Source organism: Nansenia antarctica (genome assembly GCF_963989245.1).
Source record: "Nansenia antarctica genome assembly, chromosome: 10".
NCBI lineage: Eukaryota > Metazoa > Chordata > Actinopteri > Argentiniformes > Microstomatidae > Nansenia > Nansenia antarctica.
The window spans coordinates 33420249-33435586 of NC_137680.1; the positions used below are offsets into that span (position 1 = coordinate 33420249).

Below are 15338 nucleotides of genomic sequence, written 5' to 3' on the forward strand. Positions count from 1 at the left end.
ACATTGGGATTTGAAAATAAGGGATATTTTCCCCAAAAATAAGGGAAAATAAGGGATATCCCCCCGCGCACCCCCGGCCATCCTCTCCCCCCACTGCCCACATATGGCGCTTTTCCACTATCGGCCCGGCTCGCTTCGGCTCGGCTCGCTTCGGCACGCTTCGGCACGCTTTTGAACAGTTCTGGTTTTCCACTATACACAACAGACCAGGAACGAGTAGGAGGAGCAGGAGATAGTAGGCGGAGTTACGCGTCATAACAGTGTCATAAGATTCCCCCCGCTATACAGATCAGCAGGGGGAAAGTTCAACTGTTCAAAAAGTGCAACTTCTCTGCTTTCAGAAACTCTTTGAATTTTTTAGATTGGGCATTATAGTTCATGAATTACGGTAGTTTGAATCCGCTGTAGACAGCTCCGGTTTCGGAGCAAGACTATCGGCATTAGTCAAATACATGCTCACATCAAGTCATCCGCTCACTGCTGTCCATCAAAAAGGGCACATCCATCAATAATATTACACAATAACAACTGCTCTGATTAGATTGCTTAGATTGTTTAATACATCAACGGGGGGGAAAGCGAGATGAACTCGCGAGTCGAGTATCATGCCTCATTGAACGGAAAGTCCTATCTATCCCATTCAAAGTGTTTTAGCCATCCCCCTTTCCACTGGTAATAAGGAATTGGCAAGAATAGATCGATATAAATAGATAAACATAATGCAGCACTATCATGCACAGATCAGCCTTAAACATGTAACGTTAGATATATAACGGAGCGATGTATTTCTACGGAAAGGCTGACTGACGCGGGGCTCATTCAATCTCCGCGTTCGTTATAGATACGCTTGCAGCAGTGGGTGAACTCCCGGTTCATTGAGTTTACGGTTAAAAGCATAACTTCTCGGGGTGTCAGCGCGGTGGTTCAGGGCTCAAAATGACCGTATACCGATGGTGAAGTTAGCAAAGGAGTATTGTGATTGTACCACCTCCATAGCCGGTGTTATTCACGGGCAAAGACGGTGCCCTTTGCTGGTTAATAACTTCGGTTTACCGTGGGTTAGGATAACAATTCAAACGTGTCCGGATAGGGGAGAGGACAGGGAATCCAAAACCATTTGAATGGTGTCGATACTACACTGCTATCACGGTCGACACAGCGCGGAGCGAATTCCCTGGTAAAACTATTCCCTCCCCCCGCTGTCAACGGGACTTTCAACCAGCAGGCGCCAGCGGGTGAACTCCCGGTTCATTGAGTTTACGGTTAAAAGCATAACTTCTCGGGGTGTCAGCGCGGTGGTTAAGGGCTCACAATGACCGTATACCGATGGTGAAGTTAGCAAAGGAGTATTGTGTTTCTACCACCTTCACAGCCGGTGTTATTCATGGGCAAAGACGGTGCATAATAGCGATTTTTGTGTTATGCTTGTTGTAAATAAAAGTTCTATGATGCATTGAAATGACATTAAACTAAGATAATACGATGGTCAGCATAATTTTTCGAATCTTTATTAATAAGCTATTACAGAAACTGTAGTGACATTTTCCAAGAGCGAATGTGGTATTTAAAGATGGCGGTTAGCGAAGAAATCTATGAACATGGGATGACGATTTCCATTGACCAATCAACGGTGTGCAGCGGCACACGTCACACGCAGCCTGGCAAAAAGGTTCCGGGTCTCAAAAAAGGTTCCTGCCCTGGATGGGTAGCTAAAGAAGCAACCCGACACGACCCAGGCCGACAAATGGAAAAAGAAGCAGGCCAGTAGTGGAAAAGCCCCAATACCATACCCCTTACATTTAGACTGTACACAGTGAGACCAACCCCGAGTCGATCAGAACATCCTACGCTGAGCTATGGTAACTTTCCCGCACCTACCGCATATTACCTCCGGAAAACCGCAAAAATTAGGCATTCACCCGTAGGGGGTAGGTGCGGGAAAGTTACCATAGCTCAGCGTAGGAATCTCTGATGGACTCGGGGTTGGTCTCTACGTGTTTAGGAGACTCAGGCGCATAAAGAACTTGAAAGGGCTCATGTCGGCGTACAGGGATGAGGTAGAGCAACTGAGCAAGCTGTGCAAGGTTAACAACCTTGCTAAACAAGTCAAAGACCCAGGAATTCATCGTAGACTTCAGGAGGGAAAAGTCCGAGATCCAGCCCCTGCTCATCGACGGAGAGAGCGTGGAGAGAGTCTCAACCCTCCGATTCCTGGGACATCACATGCGGGATGACCTGGCCTGGAAGGACAACACAAAAGGCACCATCAAGAGGGCACAACGGCGGCTATACACCCTGAGATGCCTCAGGAAAGGACACAAGCAGGAGATACTGGTGGCCTTCTACCGCGGCGCAGTGGAGAGCATCCTCACCTACGGCATCTGCAACTGGTTCTACAGCTGCACAACAGTGGAGAGAAACGCGCTACAGAGAGTCGTGAGAACAGCACAGAAGATCACCGGCGCCCCCCTCCCCTCTCTGGAAGAGCTGTACAACACACGCTGTCTCAGGAAGGCCTCCAAGATCTCCAGGGACCCGACCCACCCTGGGCACACACACTGGGCACACACACTTTATCAGGCTGCCCTCGAAAAGGAGGTACAGGACCCCGGCCGCTAAGACAAACAGACTGAAGAACTGCTTCTACCACAGGGCCGTCAAGGCCCTGAACACAGCAAAGGCCTAAGTTCTGGGCCCAGGACAGTCTGGACGGATTGTATGGCAGCTAGTGCTGAGGCACAAACATGTACATTTCAAGCCTGCAAACTGTGACACTTTAAATAACGTGAAAAAATACTTATGTGCAATATGACAACCCTAGTTGACTATCTGTGCAGTATAGTACAGTGGATTGTGTACATAGCATTTATTTATGTAAACCAGCTCCTTACCTTCTTGTGATTTTATTCTTTTTCTAAAAAAAAAAAAAAAAATCCTTTCCTAACACCAGGGGAGCCACCCCTCCTAAATTTCGTTGTTTGGTACCTGTACTGTAGCAATGACAATAAAGTCCATTCATTCATTCATTCATTCATTCATTCATTCATTCATGTCTCTATCACAACCACAGCACAGCTAGGCGCGAATCATACGAAGGGGAGCAAGATATGGCAGGGGACTTTTTCTGTCAAAACTCCGGTTTTGAAAAAAGGCACTCCATACCTTTAAGAGGTGATAACCACTAATAAGCTGCCAAACCAAAAGGTCTATCATATCAAAACATAATATAGGGATGTATAGGAATAAAAAAATCACATCTAGAATTTGGTAATGAAAAATCTATCTATCTATCTATCTCTATATCCCAATGGCTAATGCCTAGACGGGGCGCCATTGCCTACAAACATAATTACGGCGGCCGAAAGAATAGACTGAGCCTATGTTCTACTTACAGTAATCGGGGTAGTTTCTTGTAGACTACTTCCCCATCCAGCTTGTTGGTTCCTGTCGTGTTCCATGGCTATAAAAGCTTGAGGGCGCATCCATGTCCGTCTAACGGCGGATCAGAAACAGGTGAAGATGCTTGGGTAAGAGCTAGATCCGACCGAATAATGAAAGTATCATTCCGCTGCACAGGTGTTCTAATGATCGTCGTAGCCTAATCTAAACATTCAATTAAAGAATTAAAGCGTGTCCTACAACTGAATTGCTTTTGACACAGTTTAATATTGTGTTGTTGGGGAGATGGCAGCTGGCTACTGATGTGTACATGCAGCTAATTGCTAGTCATATGCAGCTGATCACAATTAAATATTTTGGCAATGATTAAACATTTTAGAGAGAGGCCCATGATGAACAAGATTCAGCACTGGAGCGGCTCGGCCTCATGGGAAATGTAGTTCATGAGAGCTCTTTGCCGGTTCCTAAACTCCTCACTTTTTTGCTGTGCATTTATACCACACGTTTATTGTCAGGCTTGACTGATACTGGTTGAGGACACATCATGTTATCGGGCCCAGGAGTGTGATTTAAACCAATCCCTTGCCAAGCCAAAGCCTGCTTTTTTGATGAACCTTGTTTTGTCGAGTAACGTTTTTTTCTCTCCTGTTTCTTGTTGCTTGGGGGTTCCTCTTCAAAATACAGGAGTCAATGCACTTATAACACACATGCAAAATATGTTGTGAAAGAGACAAAAAGACAAAAGAATACGTTATGTGAATGAAGGTAAGTAATAAGATATGAGTAGCTCAGGACACTTACATTTTTTCAAAGTAGCTCTCAGATGAAAAAAGGTTGGAGACCCCTGATTTATGCTGATACATGCCTGCCATCTAGTGGACATTTAAGGGTAGGACCAGGTAGGGGGATATTGCTTGTAACTAACACAATCCTCATTCCTTCCCTCTCTCTAACCTAATCCCATAGTAACCTTCATAATTCAGTTTTAGATATGTATTTTCTTTATGTGGCTAACACAACTCCAATTAAACTGCTTCATGAAGTTAAAGTTAATACATTTATAGTAATAATCACTTTAATAGTAATTACTTTGTTGTTTAGTATCAGGGAGGGAGGGAGAATGTATGACCATCTTTCTTCAGTAGGCCTACCATTTCTAGCTCATGTATATTTCTAATGATTCCTTATATGTCTTGTTATGATTCTTGTATATGATTCTTCTTATGATTACATTTCTATTGGGATATTGCCTCAGGCATAGCTGTAAACATGCTTAGCTACTATATTTGTTGCTGTAATCGCAGTTGCTTCTAGCTATGATATTGTTAAGACCACTTATCTAGTTACACAATCTTCAGCATAACAAGTTCATAAGATATGAAAAATGCACAAGCAAAAGGAATGGAATCCAAATTTAATTTTGATGCATCCTCTGGAGGCGTCGTCACAGCCGCCACTGTGCCGGGCACTAGAGACAGGAGAGAGAGTTCATATGAGCTTCACCAGGCCCATCGCTACAGAATAGAATACGTCATTAGTTTAGTTCGTATGTCCTTGGTCTATGTGTTCTATATGTTGACTTACCTCTGCTGTGTCCATCGTCGTGAAGACGGTTACTGGGTCTCGTTGGACGGAGACTGTCTGCGTGGACAGCAGCTGCCAAGGCTCCTCACAGATTTGAGAATCCGCTGGAGGAGGGAACGCTTCTTGGGCTTTGAAGCTCCGCTCCCCTCACAAGGCGTCATCACAGCTGTCACTGGGCTGGCCGCTAGAGAGAGGAGAGAGAGTTCATATGAGCTTCACCAGGCCTATAGCTACAGAATAGAATACTTCATTAGTATAGTTAGTATGTCCTTGGTCGATGTGTTCTACATGTTGACTTACCTCTGCTGTGTCCATCGTCGTGGGCAACCTCAATGCCCTCCTGTCCTGGGGCTGGAGGCGGGACACTTACCTTCATATCCTCCTGTCTTGGAGCTGGAGGCTGGAGACCTACCTTGATGTCCTTACATAGGGGTAGTGTTAGTGTCCTTACATAGGGGTAGTGGTGGTCTAGTGGATAGTGAGTTGGACTTGTGATCGGAAGGTTGTGAGTTCAAATCCCGCCTGAAACCACACCACTACTAGTGTGCCCTTGAGTAAGGCACTTAGCTCTCAGTTACTCCAGGGGGAATGTCCCTGTAATTCGTAATTGTAAATCGCTTTGGATTAAAGGCGTCTGCTAAATGGCTAAATTAATTAATTAATTAATTAATTAAATTAAAATTAATGTCCTGCTGTGGGGCTGGAGGCTGGACACCTACCCGGTTGGTCCTCTTGCACTATATCAGTTGTTACAGAAGAAGAATCAATGACAGAACATATGTGAAGTTTAAATTCTTATGGAGGGCACTGTATGAGAAGTTTACATTTAGTGAGAATGAGAGGGGTCCTCACCTTCCCTGCCTCGGGTAGCGGCTCCATCAGCTCCGTCCCCTCGCCGTAGGCCTGGACCAGCGCCAGCAGGTCTCGGGAGCGGACCGCCTCGTACAGCTCGGCCAGCTTGCCCGTTACCGTGGCACCGGTCTGACGGGCAAACTTATGATCCACATATTTAGGGTTGATGTACTCCTTCCTTGCCGTCCTGCCACAGAAAATAATATAGTTGGTTTCTACACTATTTCGTGTTTAAAATCTCCATGGCTATGATGTTGCCATATTTAGCATGTATTCTATAAAGGTTCTGCATTCTGTACAGTATGTTAGAATACGTTCACATCAAGTCACACAAATGATAAATGAAACCTGGCAACAACACAGTACAGTGTAAAAAGCAGGGGTCCAAAGTGGGACAAGAACATTCTAAAAGTGACCCTCCAGCATCAGAAGACCTGAGAGCTCTATTGAGCTGATATGCTAGCAAAAGGTCTTTCAGATATTCTGAAAATATATGTAAAATAAATGTAGGAGTGGAGTATTTCCTATTCGGTGTCAATGAATCAGTCTGGTAATGTGGATGATTAAATCCAACTGTGAAATGAGAAAAGACAAGGAATACAATAGATTGAATGCACAGAATCAAACATTTATTGACTCATTCAGGTGGGCTTCTGGGTCTTCCTGGAGGTCTTCTTGAAGGGGTTGAGGGCTGATGCCATCCTCCTGAAGACGGCCGCTAGGGACAGGAGGGAGGGGGGGGGGGGGGGGGGGGGAGAGAGAGAGACATTAACGTAACACAGAATTCTTGGTTTTTCAAGGATTACATTTAGTCTCATAGTGTATTGGTGCTTGTAGTAATGTTGAGGATTAGCTGATTCATGCAGTATCAACCCTACAGCAGAAGGATCTTCCAATCAGTAGACTTACAGATGCAGCCTTCAGCCTTGGGCTCCTCTGCTTCCTCTGGGGCTGGGCTGTCCTTCTTCTGACTCTTCTTGGAGCTCTGTGAAAGTATTACAAAAAAAGTAACATGTTTACGTGATAGGCCTATCTATCTATCTATCTATCTATAATTAATGGAATTGGTAAGACACCATAACTCCTAAAAACACTGTGTATGAGAGGAGATTGTGTATATTAGTGTTGTTCCGATACCATTTTTTGATCCCGATACCGATACCGATACCTGACCGTGCAGTACTTGCCGATACCGATACCTGACCGTGCAGTACTTGCCGATACCGATACCTGACTGTGCAGTACTTGCCGATACCGAGTACCGATCCGATACCACGGCGTTTGAAAAAACAAAACAAAAAAACATGTTTTTTGAGCCGCATACTCACCTCGATGTAAAATTATTGCTAACACTTAAGGCCGGTTTAGGCTTCTGCGTAAAGTCGACGCCGTAGGCTACGCGTAAGCTTACGTAGTCCCGCGTGGACGTGCGTAGCCTGGACGTGCTCCTCTCAAAAAATCTATCCACGCGTCAGAGCGCACGTTAACCGTAAGCTCTGTGATTGGTCCGCTTGGTAGCACATGATTCAGACAAGATTCCGACTCTCTCGTCGCCCAAAATGCGGAAGTCATGACAGAAATGTCATTCACCTTTTCTGTAATTACTTATTAATAAAGATTTGAAAAATTATGATAACCATCGTATTATCTTAGTTTAATGTCATTTCAATGCATCATAGAACTTTTATTTACAACAACATAACAACAAAAAGATCGCTATTATGCCGCTTAGAGCTTTGAGCTCCGTTGAGTTCCTAACCGGAAGAGGCACAGCACAGGGGCTGAAAACACACTGCCACCTAGCGATGTGACGGTGTAATTGCAGCGCGGCCTACGCAGAAGTGTAAATTGGAGTAGGGTCCATCTGCGCGCAACAAATCCAACACCCGGAAATGTGTTATGCAAATATGCAGGCGCGGTATGATGACGTATGGTACATCACATTTCCGGGTGATGGATTTGATGCGCGCAGCGCAGATGGATACACTAGGAGTAAACCATGAATCGCCTTACTACGGCCTTACTACGGTGAAAACTACGGAAAAAAACTAATATGTAGAGTACAGTCCTATCAATTGTTCGAAAAGGAGTAGGAAGAAGCCTGTCCTAACAATTATGCTTACATTATATAATCCAATTAATTAATACATATATTTCAGTATCATCCGTTCTAATACTTTTTCATTAAAAATTATTTAAACCTTTTTTTAAATAGAGCAATAGAGCAATATTTCTGCTTTCCTTCATATTTTCTTCATATTTTTGACATTAGGAACAAGTTATTAGTGTGATCACGATATCCGACCTCATGTACAATCTGTACTGCAGTAAAAATGTGGAACGCCCTTCCTATAATCTTAAAGGAGTGCAAAACACTGCCCACCTTCAAAACCACTCTCAAAAAACATTTACAGGAGGCTGCAATCCGTAACTGGACCCTCTAAATCAAAAATCAGATTAAAAGACCCGAACTACCCACTGTACATACTTTGTGTTTTGTCCCCCGCCCCCACCTGTGGTGTATGTCCCCACCTGCCCTACCCGCTGTACATACCTGATGTTTTGTTGTATTGTTCTTCCCATGATGGATGTATTTTTATCTTGTAGATAGTAATAGTTATTTGTCTGTATTATCTTGTAGATAGTACTAGTTTGTTTTGTCGGTCTTACATGTAACGATGAATTGAGAATCAAGGACCCCAATTGAAATAAGCCAGTGGCTTTCTTGGGTTTTTATCCTGTTAGTTGACCTTGTATGTAATATGCACTTTCATGTACCTACTTCTGCAAATCTTCTAATAAAGTTTTCAATCAATCAATCAAAATCCTCATAGCTTTTTTCTGTAGTGTAATCAATGGGTTTAAAGTGCTTTTATATTCATTTCCCCATATCTCCACACAGTAACTCAAATAGGGTAAGACAAGACAACAATATAGAGTATACAACATCCTCTGTTCCAGAATATGTTTTGCCCTGCACAATACTGCAATACTCCTTGATACTTTGGATCTAACGTATCTTATATGAGATTTCCAACAGAATTTACTGGGCTTAAAGTGCAGACTCTCAGCTTTAGGTTAAGGGTATTCACATCCAAATTGAAGGAAGGGTTTATGAATTATAGCTCTTATGTATAATAACCAAAAGTAATTAGACAATTGACTCAAAAGCTGTTTCATGGGCCAGTGTGGGCTATTTATTCCTTCATTATTTCTTTATCAATTAAGCAGGTAAAAGGTCTGAGTTGATTCCAAGTGTGGCATTTGCATTTGGAGGCTGTTGCTGTATACGCACAACATGCAGTCAACAGAGCTCTCAATGCAACTGAAACAGGCCATCCTTAGGCTGTAAAATGCACTTCAATTACATCTGGATTGTTTCATTTCAAATCCTTTGTGGTGGCATACAGAGACAAAATTATGGAAATTGTGTCACTGTCCAAATACTTCCAGACCTAACTGTATATAAATAAAAGAATGTCAATGACCCCAGGTGAGGGACTTTATTAGGTCAAACAGGTTTGAGGGGTCAGGCAAAGGACTTGGTGGAGTCAGGCAAGGGTCAGGCGATCATCGTTGTAATCCATGGAGCAGGGCAGGAACCGTGGTGCAAGGTGCTGGGCTGGAGGTGTCCATGGTGCTGAGTGCACACTGATGAGCTAAATAAAACATTCTATTTCTGATGTCAACAGCACTAGGGCTCCTTCACAAAACCCTTACTGGAATCTTCATACACTCTGTGAATTAGTCTTTACTTTCTGATGAGTCAACAGCAATAACCCCATCCAGTGCGACATGTAGATAGCATATATTTAGAATATGTAAAATGCAAACACCAGAAATGCAAGAAAGTTTATGAGGTATACCAAATGGAATTAATAACAAGTGTTACAACCCTTCTGTCTAGAGTAAAATAAGGGCCTAACAGGGTAGAGTGCAGAATGTACAGGTGTGTTGCAACACAAATGCCCAAAAAAAGTGTACAAGGGATCAAATCAATTCAAGCTTTATTTGTATAGTGCATCTCACAAGATACGACTCAATGCGCTTCAATCAAGACATCATTGCTGATTGCACTTTAGCACAAGTGCTCTTTCAACATTGTCTCTATGGTCTTTCAGCTTCCTTTTCTTCTCACATTTTCGACCATATAATGGTGAGACAGCTGCTTCTCACTGTTGAGACAAAATGTTATAAAGAAGTGATTAATAATTAATTTAAGAAACTCACATTCATCAGTGGTTGCAAACTGTCATGGAATTTGTATTAGCACTCTCCTCATGTTTCCAAAATGCATTGCAAATGCAATGCACTAACAAGTCATTGGTCACTCTTCGTTGGTGTTGAACTTGTTGAGCCCTTTCCTAAAATAATAATACAGTGCTTAACCATGTTACAATGAAAAGGTGCAGTTAAGTACTGAATGAGTCACTCACTTTCTTTCCTTGATCATTCTACCTCAAGTGTCCTGATATAAAGTGTGGTTTCACTTTCCAGGCTTCTGACATCTTTGTCCCTGGTAACAGGATACACACATAAGCATGACTATGTGTACAGCTGTGAATGGTGGATAGTATGTTTGTATGCAATAAACTTCATTCACACTAACCAATTCTTTAGGAGGAAAGCTGTAAGGCCTCTTGAAGTACGTGTGGTCCTCGTCAGTGTCCAGTGGCATCTGTACAGAGTCCACCATTATTGCCAGTATGTTTTACATGAAAGGGTTAACTACTTCAAAAAGAGATCCAGGCTGGATTCAGAATGACACAGTACCACTAAACATATTGCATGTGCCATAAAGTTGCATGGAGTATGTGTTTTAGGAGCAGTAGCCCATTCAGAAACAGGCACACGGTCATAGATACTTAGTGAGAGATGCACTGACCATGGTGTTGCTTGCATGACTCCTTTTAACACTTGAATAGGTCCTGAATACAGGTGGGACACTGTCGTGAAGGGTCGCTCTGCCTTCCTCACTAAAGTGAGCAAACTTCCTTCCATATCTGAAATTAACACACATTATCTTCACCGGAAGGTTGAATTGTAGGGCCAGGTGTTACCCCAAAGTCCTCTTGATAATAAATGTACAAATACAATTATTATTTTTGTAGCACTGCAGCATACCCTTCCAGCCCAATGTTTTCCACCAGGACAATACACCACCACCTTCTCAGGAGAGACATGTCATCCTAAAGAAAGAGCAGTTACTCAATTTGCATTCAAAGTCTTATAGCATATTGATATAATGGGTTCTTGTTTTCTTAATACTTACAATGCTGAAGTCAAAGGTAGCCTCCATGGCGAAATACCAGGCATACTGTAATGAGAAAAGACACAAAGACAAGATTACCATGTGACAGCTTATAACTCAGTGAGAAGGTAGTCACACACATCCAATGAAATGTACATGGCTGATAACTCCATAGGAAAGTGATATGAGAGGTCTGCACACATGAATGTTCCTTAATACCTTTTATTGCACACCTTTTTATTTGCAAATGCACAAACAGAATGTTGGTCAGGACTAAGTCGTGGTCAGTCATTGTTACATACATTTACACATTTTTTTGATGGTTTTAAGGAACAATCAAGTGTGCCATATCACTTGGTGGCATTACCATAACTCACCATTATCATGAAGACACCACAGTCATTGCCACTGGTCTGCCTCGGAAGCCCCTGTACGAAGAAAAGTTAGTTAGAGAATAGTAGGTAATTATGACTATAGCTATAATATGATAGTAACATTCAAACAATACCTCCAAATCCAGACCAGTCTTCTCTGTCCAGGATCCCGCAACAATTTTCTCAGCAACACCCCTGGGCAACCAAGAATAAAACTAAGTCAAACAAAGAAGTACACACCTCCTACAGGAGAGAAAAAAGGAACAACATTCGTACCACTGCTGCTTCAGAACCACTTCACACCATGCAAGTCGGTCGATCATGCTTATTTGCAAAAGTTCAATGAGGAGGATTTCTCTGTGTTTCTCTTTCCTTGTGTTGGAAATGTGTCTATTTAAGTCCACTCCAGCTTTCGGGAAGCCAATCCTTTCTGAATGTTGGACAAACAATCAGTACATAATGCATGCATTGCCACAATGCCTCCTGATTGAACACAAGTCTTTAGAAATGGCAGTAACATTAGACAGGTCAGGGGACCGCCAGGACACACATCATAGGCAGGTCAGGGGACCGCCAGGACAAACATCATAGGCAGGTCAGGGGAACGTGACCGCCAGGACACACATCATAGGCAGGTCAGGGGAACGTGAGGCGTCATTTAGGCGTCTGCTAAATGCCCAAACTTTTATTAAATAAAAATTCGATAACATAGGGTCCATGCCTATAACTTGAACTTTTGCATTTGAATTAATAATTAAACCCACATTAGGTAATTAATTCAGCGTTGCTAACAGGTCAGAACCGTAATATAAATCTAATGTGGAATGTGAAAGCTCACACAAACATCAAATGAGCCCACAATGTCTGATCTAAAACTAATTTACACCAAGGATGTGCTGGGGCACAGAAATAACACATTAACACCATTTAAAATTCAAATGATGACATGATAATATATAGGTGGACTTACCTCCATATTTCACAGCAGAACTATGGTGGAACTGCATATGAGATAGAAGAGCAGGGTACTTCCCTGCCTTGTGACAACATGGACACTGGAATGTGTCCAAGTCCAATCTCTTAAGCGCAGGATATTGTCCATCTGGAAACATCATGTTGGTCTATGGAAGAATAAAATATAATTAGGTGAATGTATCGAATGTGACTCCAAATAACTTTCATTTCCTTTAAATTGAATATTTCATTCCTTTAATTCATCTTGCTTGAAAATATGTGACCTGAGCTCAAAATATTATATGTGCAACCTACATACAACAGTGAACACACTACCAAAGTTCGAAAATAGCATATAGTTCATCTTTAACTTAGTGTTAGTTGTAATAATTACCACGTGAAAGTCATTCCCTTCCCCCCACCTGAGCGCGGCGTTTTTTAGCCCTGCCGGCTGTACATGTTTATCTTTGTTTTGTCACTATTTGCACTTCTGGTTATATGCATAACTGCATTTTGTTGTTGGTACTTGTACTCAGCAATGACAATAAAGTTGAATCTAATCTCATATCTGATAACGCTAAACCACATAGAATTACCCAATTAGATGAACAAAACTACAGCCAAATGCGTAACACATGCAACAACCTAAATAATAAATACATATATGAAAACTATAACATGTTCATTAATAATATTTCGAAATTCTCACCTGAGCTGCATTTGCCATTGTACTTGTAATTCTTCTTCTTCGTCGTCTGTATTGTATTGTAGCGAACGGAGATTGGTAGTCCTCTGTATCGAATTGTAGCGAACTATCAGATCCTTCAAAATCTCGCGGATTCTCGCGGTTTCTTTTACCGACGCGCTTACGATGACGTGGCCCAACACATTTCCGGGTGTTGGATTTGTTGCGCGCAGATGGATACTATAGGTAAATTGCGAGACCTACGTAAGAATTTACGTAAGCTACGCACGTAAATTCGACGCAGAAGCCTAAACCGGCCTTTAGTCTGGCACTGCTCAAAACCTTTGTAAAACTCGTAAAGTTTTTGTAAAACTTAAGTAAAAAAATTTAGAAAATTAAAAAATAAAATTTTAACGTTTTTGTAAAGTACTCGCCGATACCGATACCAGCATTTTTGTGCGTATCGGTGGCCATGCCGATACTAGTATCGGTATCGGAACAACACTACTTTCCATTGTGAGCTAAGTCAAAGGCATGGTCCGCATGCCACGGTTGCTACAGATGGGGTTTGCACATCTCACCTTCTCCATCATTCTGGACTGCATTTCTGGTCAATTCATCTCCTAATTTTAGCACCTCTATTTTGTGAGTGCTCAGCTGACAAGACCTCCCATGAGGTTCTCTACCCCAGTTTTCTGTGTACGTAAGCACATTTTGGTTGGCAGTAGGCACTAGGTGCCCAACTGCTACAGATATACCAGGGTCGTTTGGCAATATTTGAATGAAAAATAACCTGTCTACTACAACTTTAAACTATATTGCCAGTAAATAGAACTTAGCTGTTGATATATCTGGTTTAGCCTGACAAAAGCACGGAATAGCAGAGTATTGGTGCGCTCTACTGTAGCAGTCTTGTAGTGGTACAGTATAGCTACAGTTAGCCTTAGCTAACCTGAGAGATGTGGGACTGTGGTTTTAGCGACAGCATTAGCCTTAGCTAACCTGAGAGATGAGAGGTTAAGTGCTAATGCTCTTATCCGCACACTACGCCCTATATGTTTTAATCTCACTGTGTGAGATCATGTAATATGATCCACTCATAAAGGCTTGGGTCTGGTTAGCCTAGCGACTGTGACTGTTGCATTAGCTAACCTGAGTGATGTGGGACTGTGGCTTCAGCATTAGCTAAACTGAGAGATGTGGGACTGTGGCTTTAGCATTAGCATTAGCTAACCTGAGAGATGTGAGACTGTGGCTTTAGCATTAGCTAACCTGAGTGATATGGGACTGGGACTTTACCATTAGCATTAGCTAACCTGAGAGATGTGAGACTGTGGCTTTAGCATTAGCAGGGCTCTCAAGTCTCACGCATTGGACGTGAGACAAGGTGTGGCGTGTGAGCGTGTGAACGGGTTGAAATGCGTGTGTCTCACGCCCAATGCGTGAGACTTGAGAGCCCTGCATTAGCTAACCTGAGTGATATGGGACTGGGACTTAAACATTCGCTAACCTGGGTGACATGAGACTGGGGCTTGTCCACGTCTCCGTCGTTCTCGTTCTTGTCGCTCAGCAGGCCCTGCACCTGGTACTCCAACACATAGCTGTCGATGAAGCGCTCCAGCTCCTCGATCTCCTGCGAGAGTGTGCTGCCGGCCTCCGAGGACGCCGACGCCACAGACGAGTTCTCCATGGCAACTTGGCAGCCACCGGCGGGGGGGGGGGCAGGGGAGGGAAGGAGGAGAGGGACCTGTGGGGGGTGGGAGATAAACAGTTTGTTAATGAGATCAAATCAAAACACAGCAGGTAGGCACTACACATCACTTCAAGTCAAGGTGCAATGTACAGCATTTCAACAGTTAGAGCTTGGAGATCAACTATCCTCTATCTTCAGTTGTTCCAAGTTCTGACTGAAACCTGCACAACAAACCAAAGTCCCTCTAGCCCCAATGACCTCTGAAAAGTAACAGTGCAGTACCACTACTACGCCACTAGTCACGCCACTACTCGTCAAGGAACTGTTTCCATCCCCAAGTCAGCCTTCATTTCTGTCATACACCCTGCAGCCCCACCAGCCTAGTCCTAGCCGGCACCAACCCCAGTCACAGAAGAGGTGTCTCCCTCTCCCTCCAGGATCTCCGAATGCCATTTACAGCTTGGCTGTAATCCCAGATTCTTTCTTTCTTCTTGTCACTTTCTCTCTCCGTCTCCCTGAACTCTACCTCATCCCTGCTCTCCAATG

The 15338-nt window shown here is 43.1% G+C and overlaps 1 protein-coding gene across 5 annotated transcripts; it reads right to left on the bottom strand.

The window, feature by feature from the left end:
- Positions 1–9879: 9879 nt before the first annotated feature.
- On the bottom strand, positions 9880–11856 carry LOC308167050 (uncharacterized protein). 5 transcript variants are annotated; one of them, XR_013937701.1, is made up of 9 exons: positions 11737–11856; positions 11595–11655; positions 11464–11514; positions 11108–11152; positions 10960–11024; positions 10721–10838; positions 10445–10513; positions 10272–10351; positions 9880–10010 (listed from the first exon to the last, which is right to left on the bottom strand). XR_013937701.1 is itself a non-coding variant. In XM_080541402.1 (9 exons), exons 1-8 carry the CDS (start codon positions 11781–11783, stop codon positions 10290–10292), a joined length of 510 nt encoding a protein of 169 aa, XP_080397528.1. In that variant the 5' UTR covers positions 11784–11856; the 3' UTR covers positions 9880–10010; positions 10272–10289. The 5 variants fall into 5 exon arrangements, 4 of the variants coding, with proteins under 4 accessions (XP_080397528.1, XP_080397530.1, XP_080397527.1 ...); XM_080541402.1 differs by having other exon boundaries at positions 10272–10343; XM_080541404.1 differs by lacking the exon at positions 10272–10351 and having other exon boundaries at positions 9887–10010.
- Between the last annotated feature and the right edge of the window lie 3482 nt (positions 11857–15338).

Bases quoted from the DNA above. Each gene is read 5' to 3' on its own strand.
- LOC308167050 (XM_080541402.1), bottom strand. From the start codon at position 11,783: ATGATCGACCGACTTGCATGGTGTGAAGTGGTTCTGAAGCAGCAGTG. The intron at 11,515-11,594 runs GTATTGTTTGAA...TTCTTCGTACAG, and splicing joins AGACTGGTCTGGATTTGGAG to GGGCTTCCGAGGCAGACCAG. The intron at 10,514-10,720 runs GTCAGTGCATCT...GACTCTGTACAG, and splicing joins GTCATGCAAGCAACACCATG to ATGCCACTGGACACTGACGA.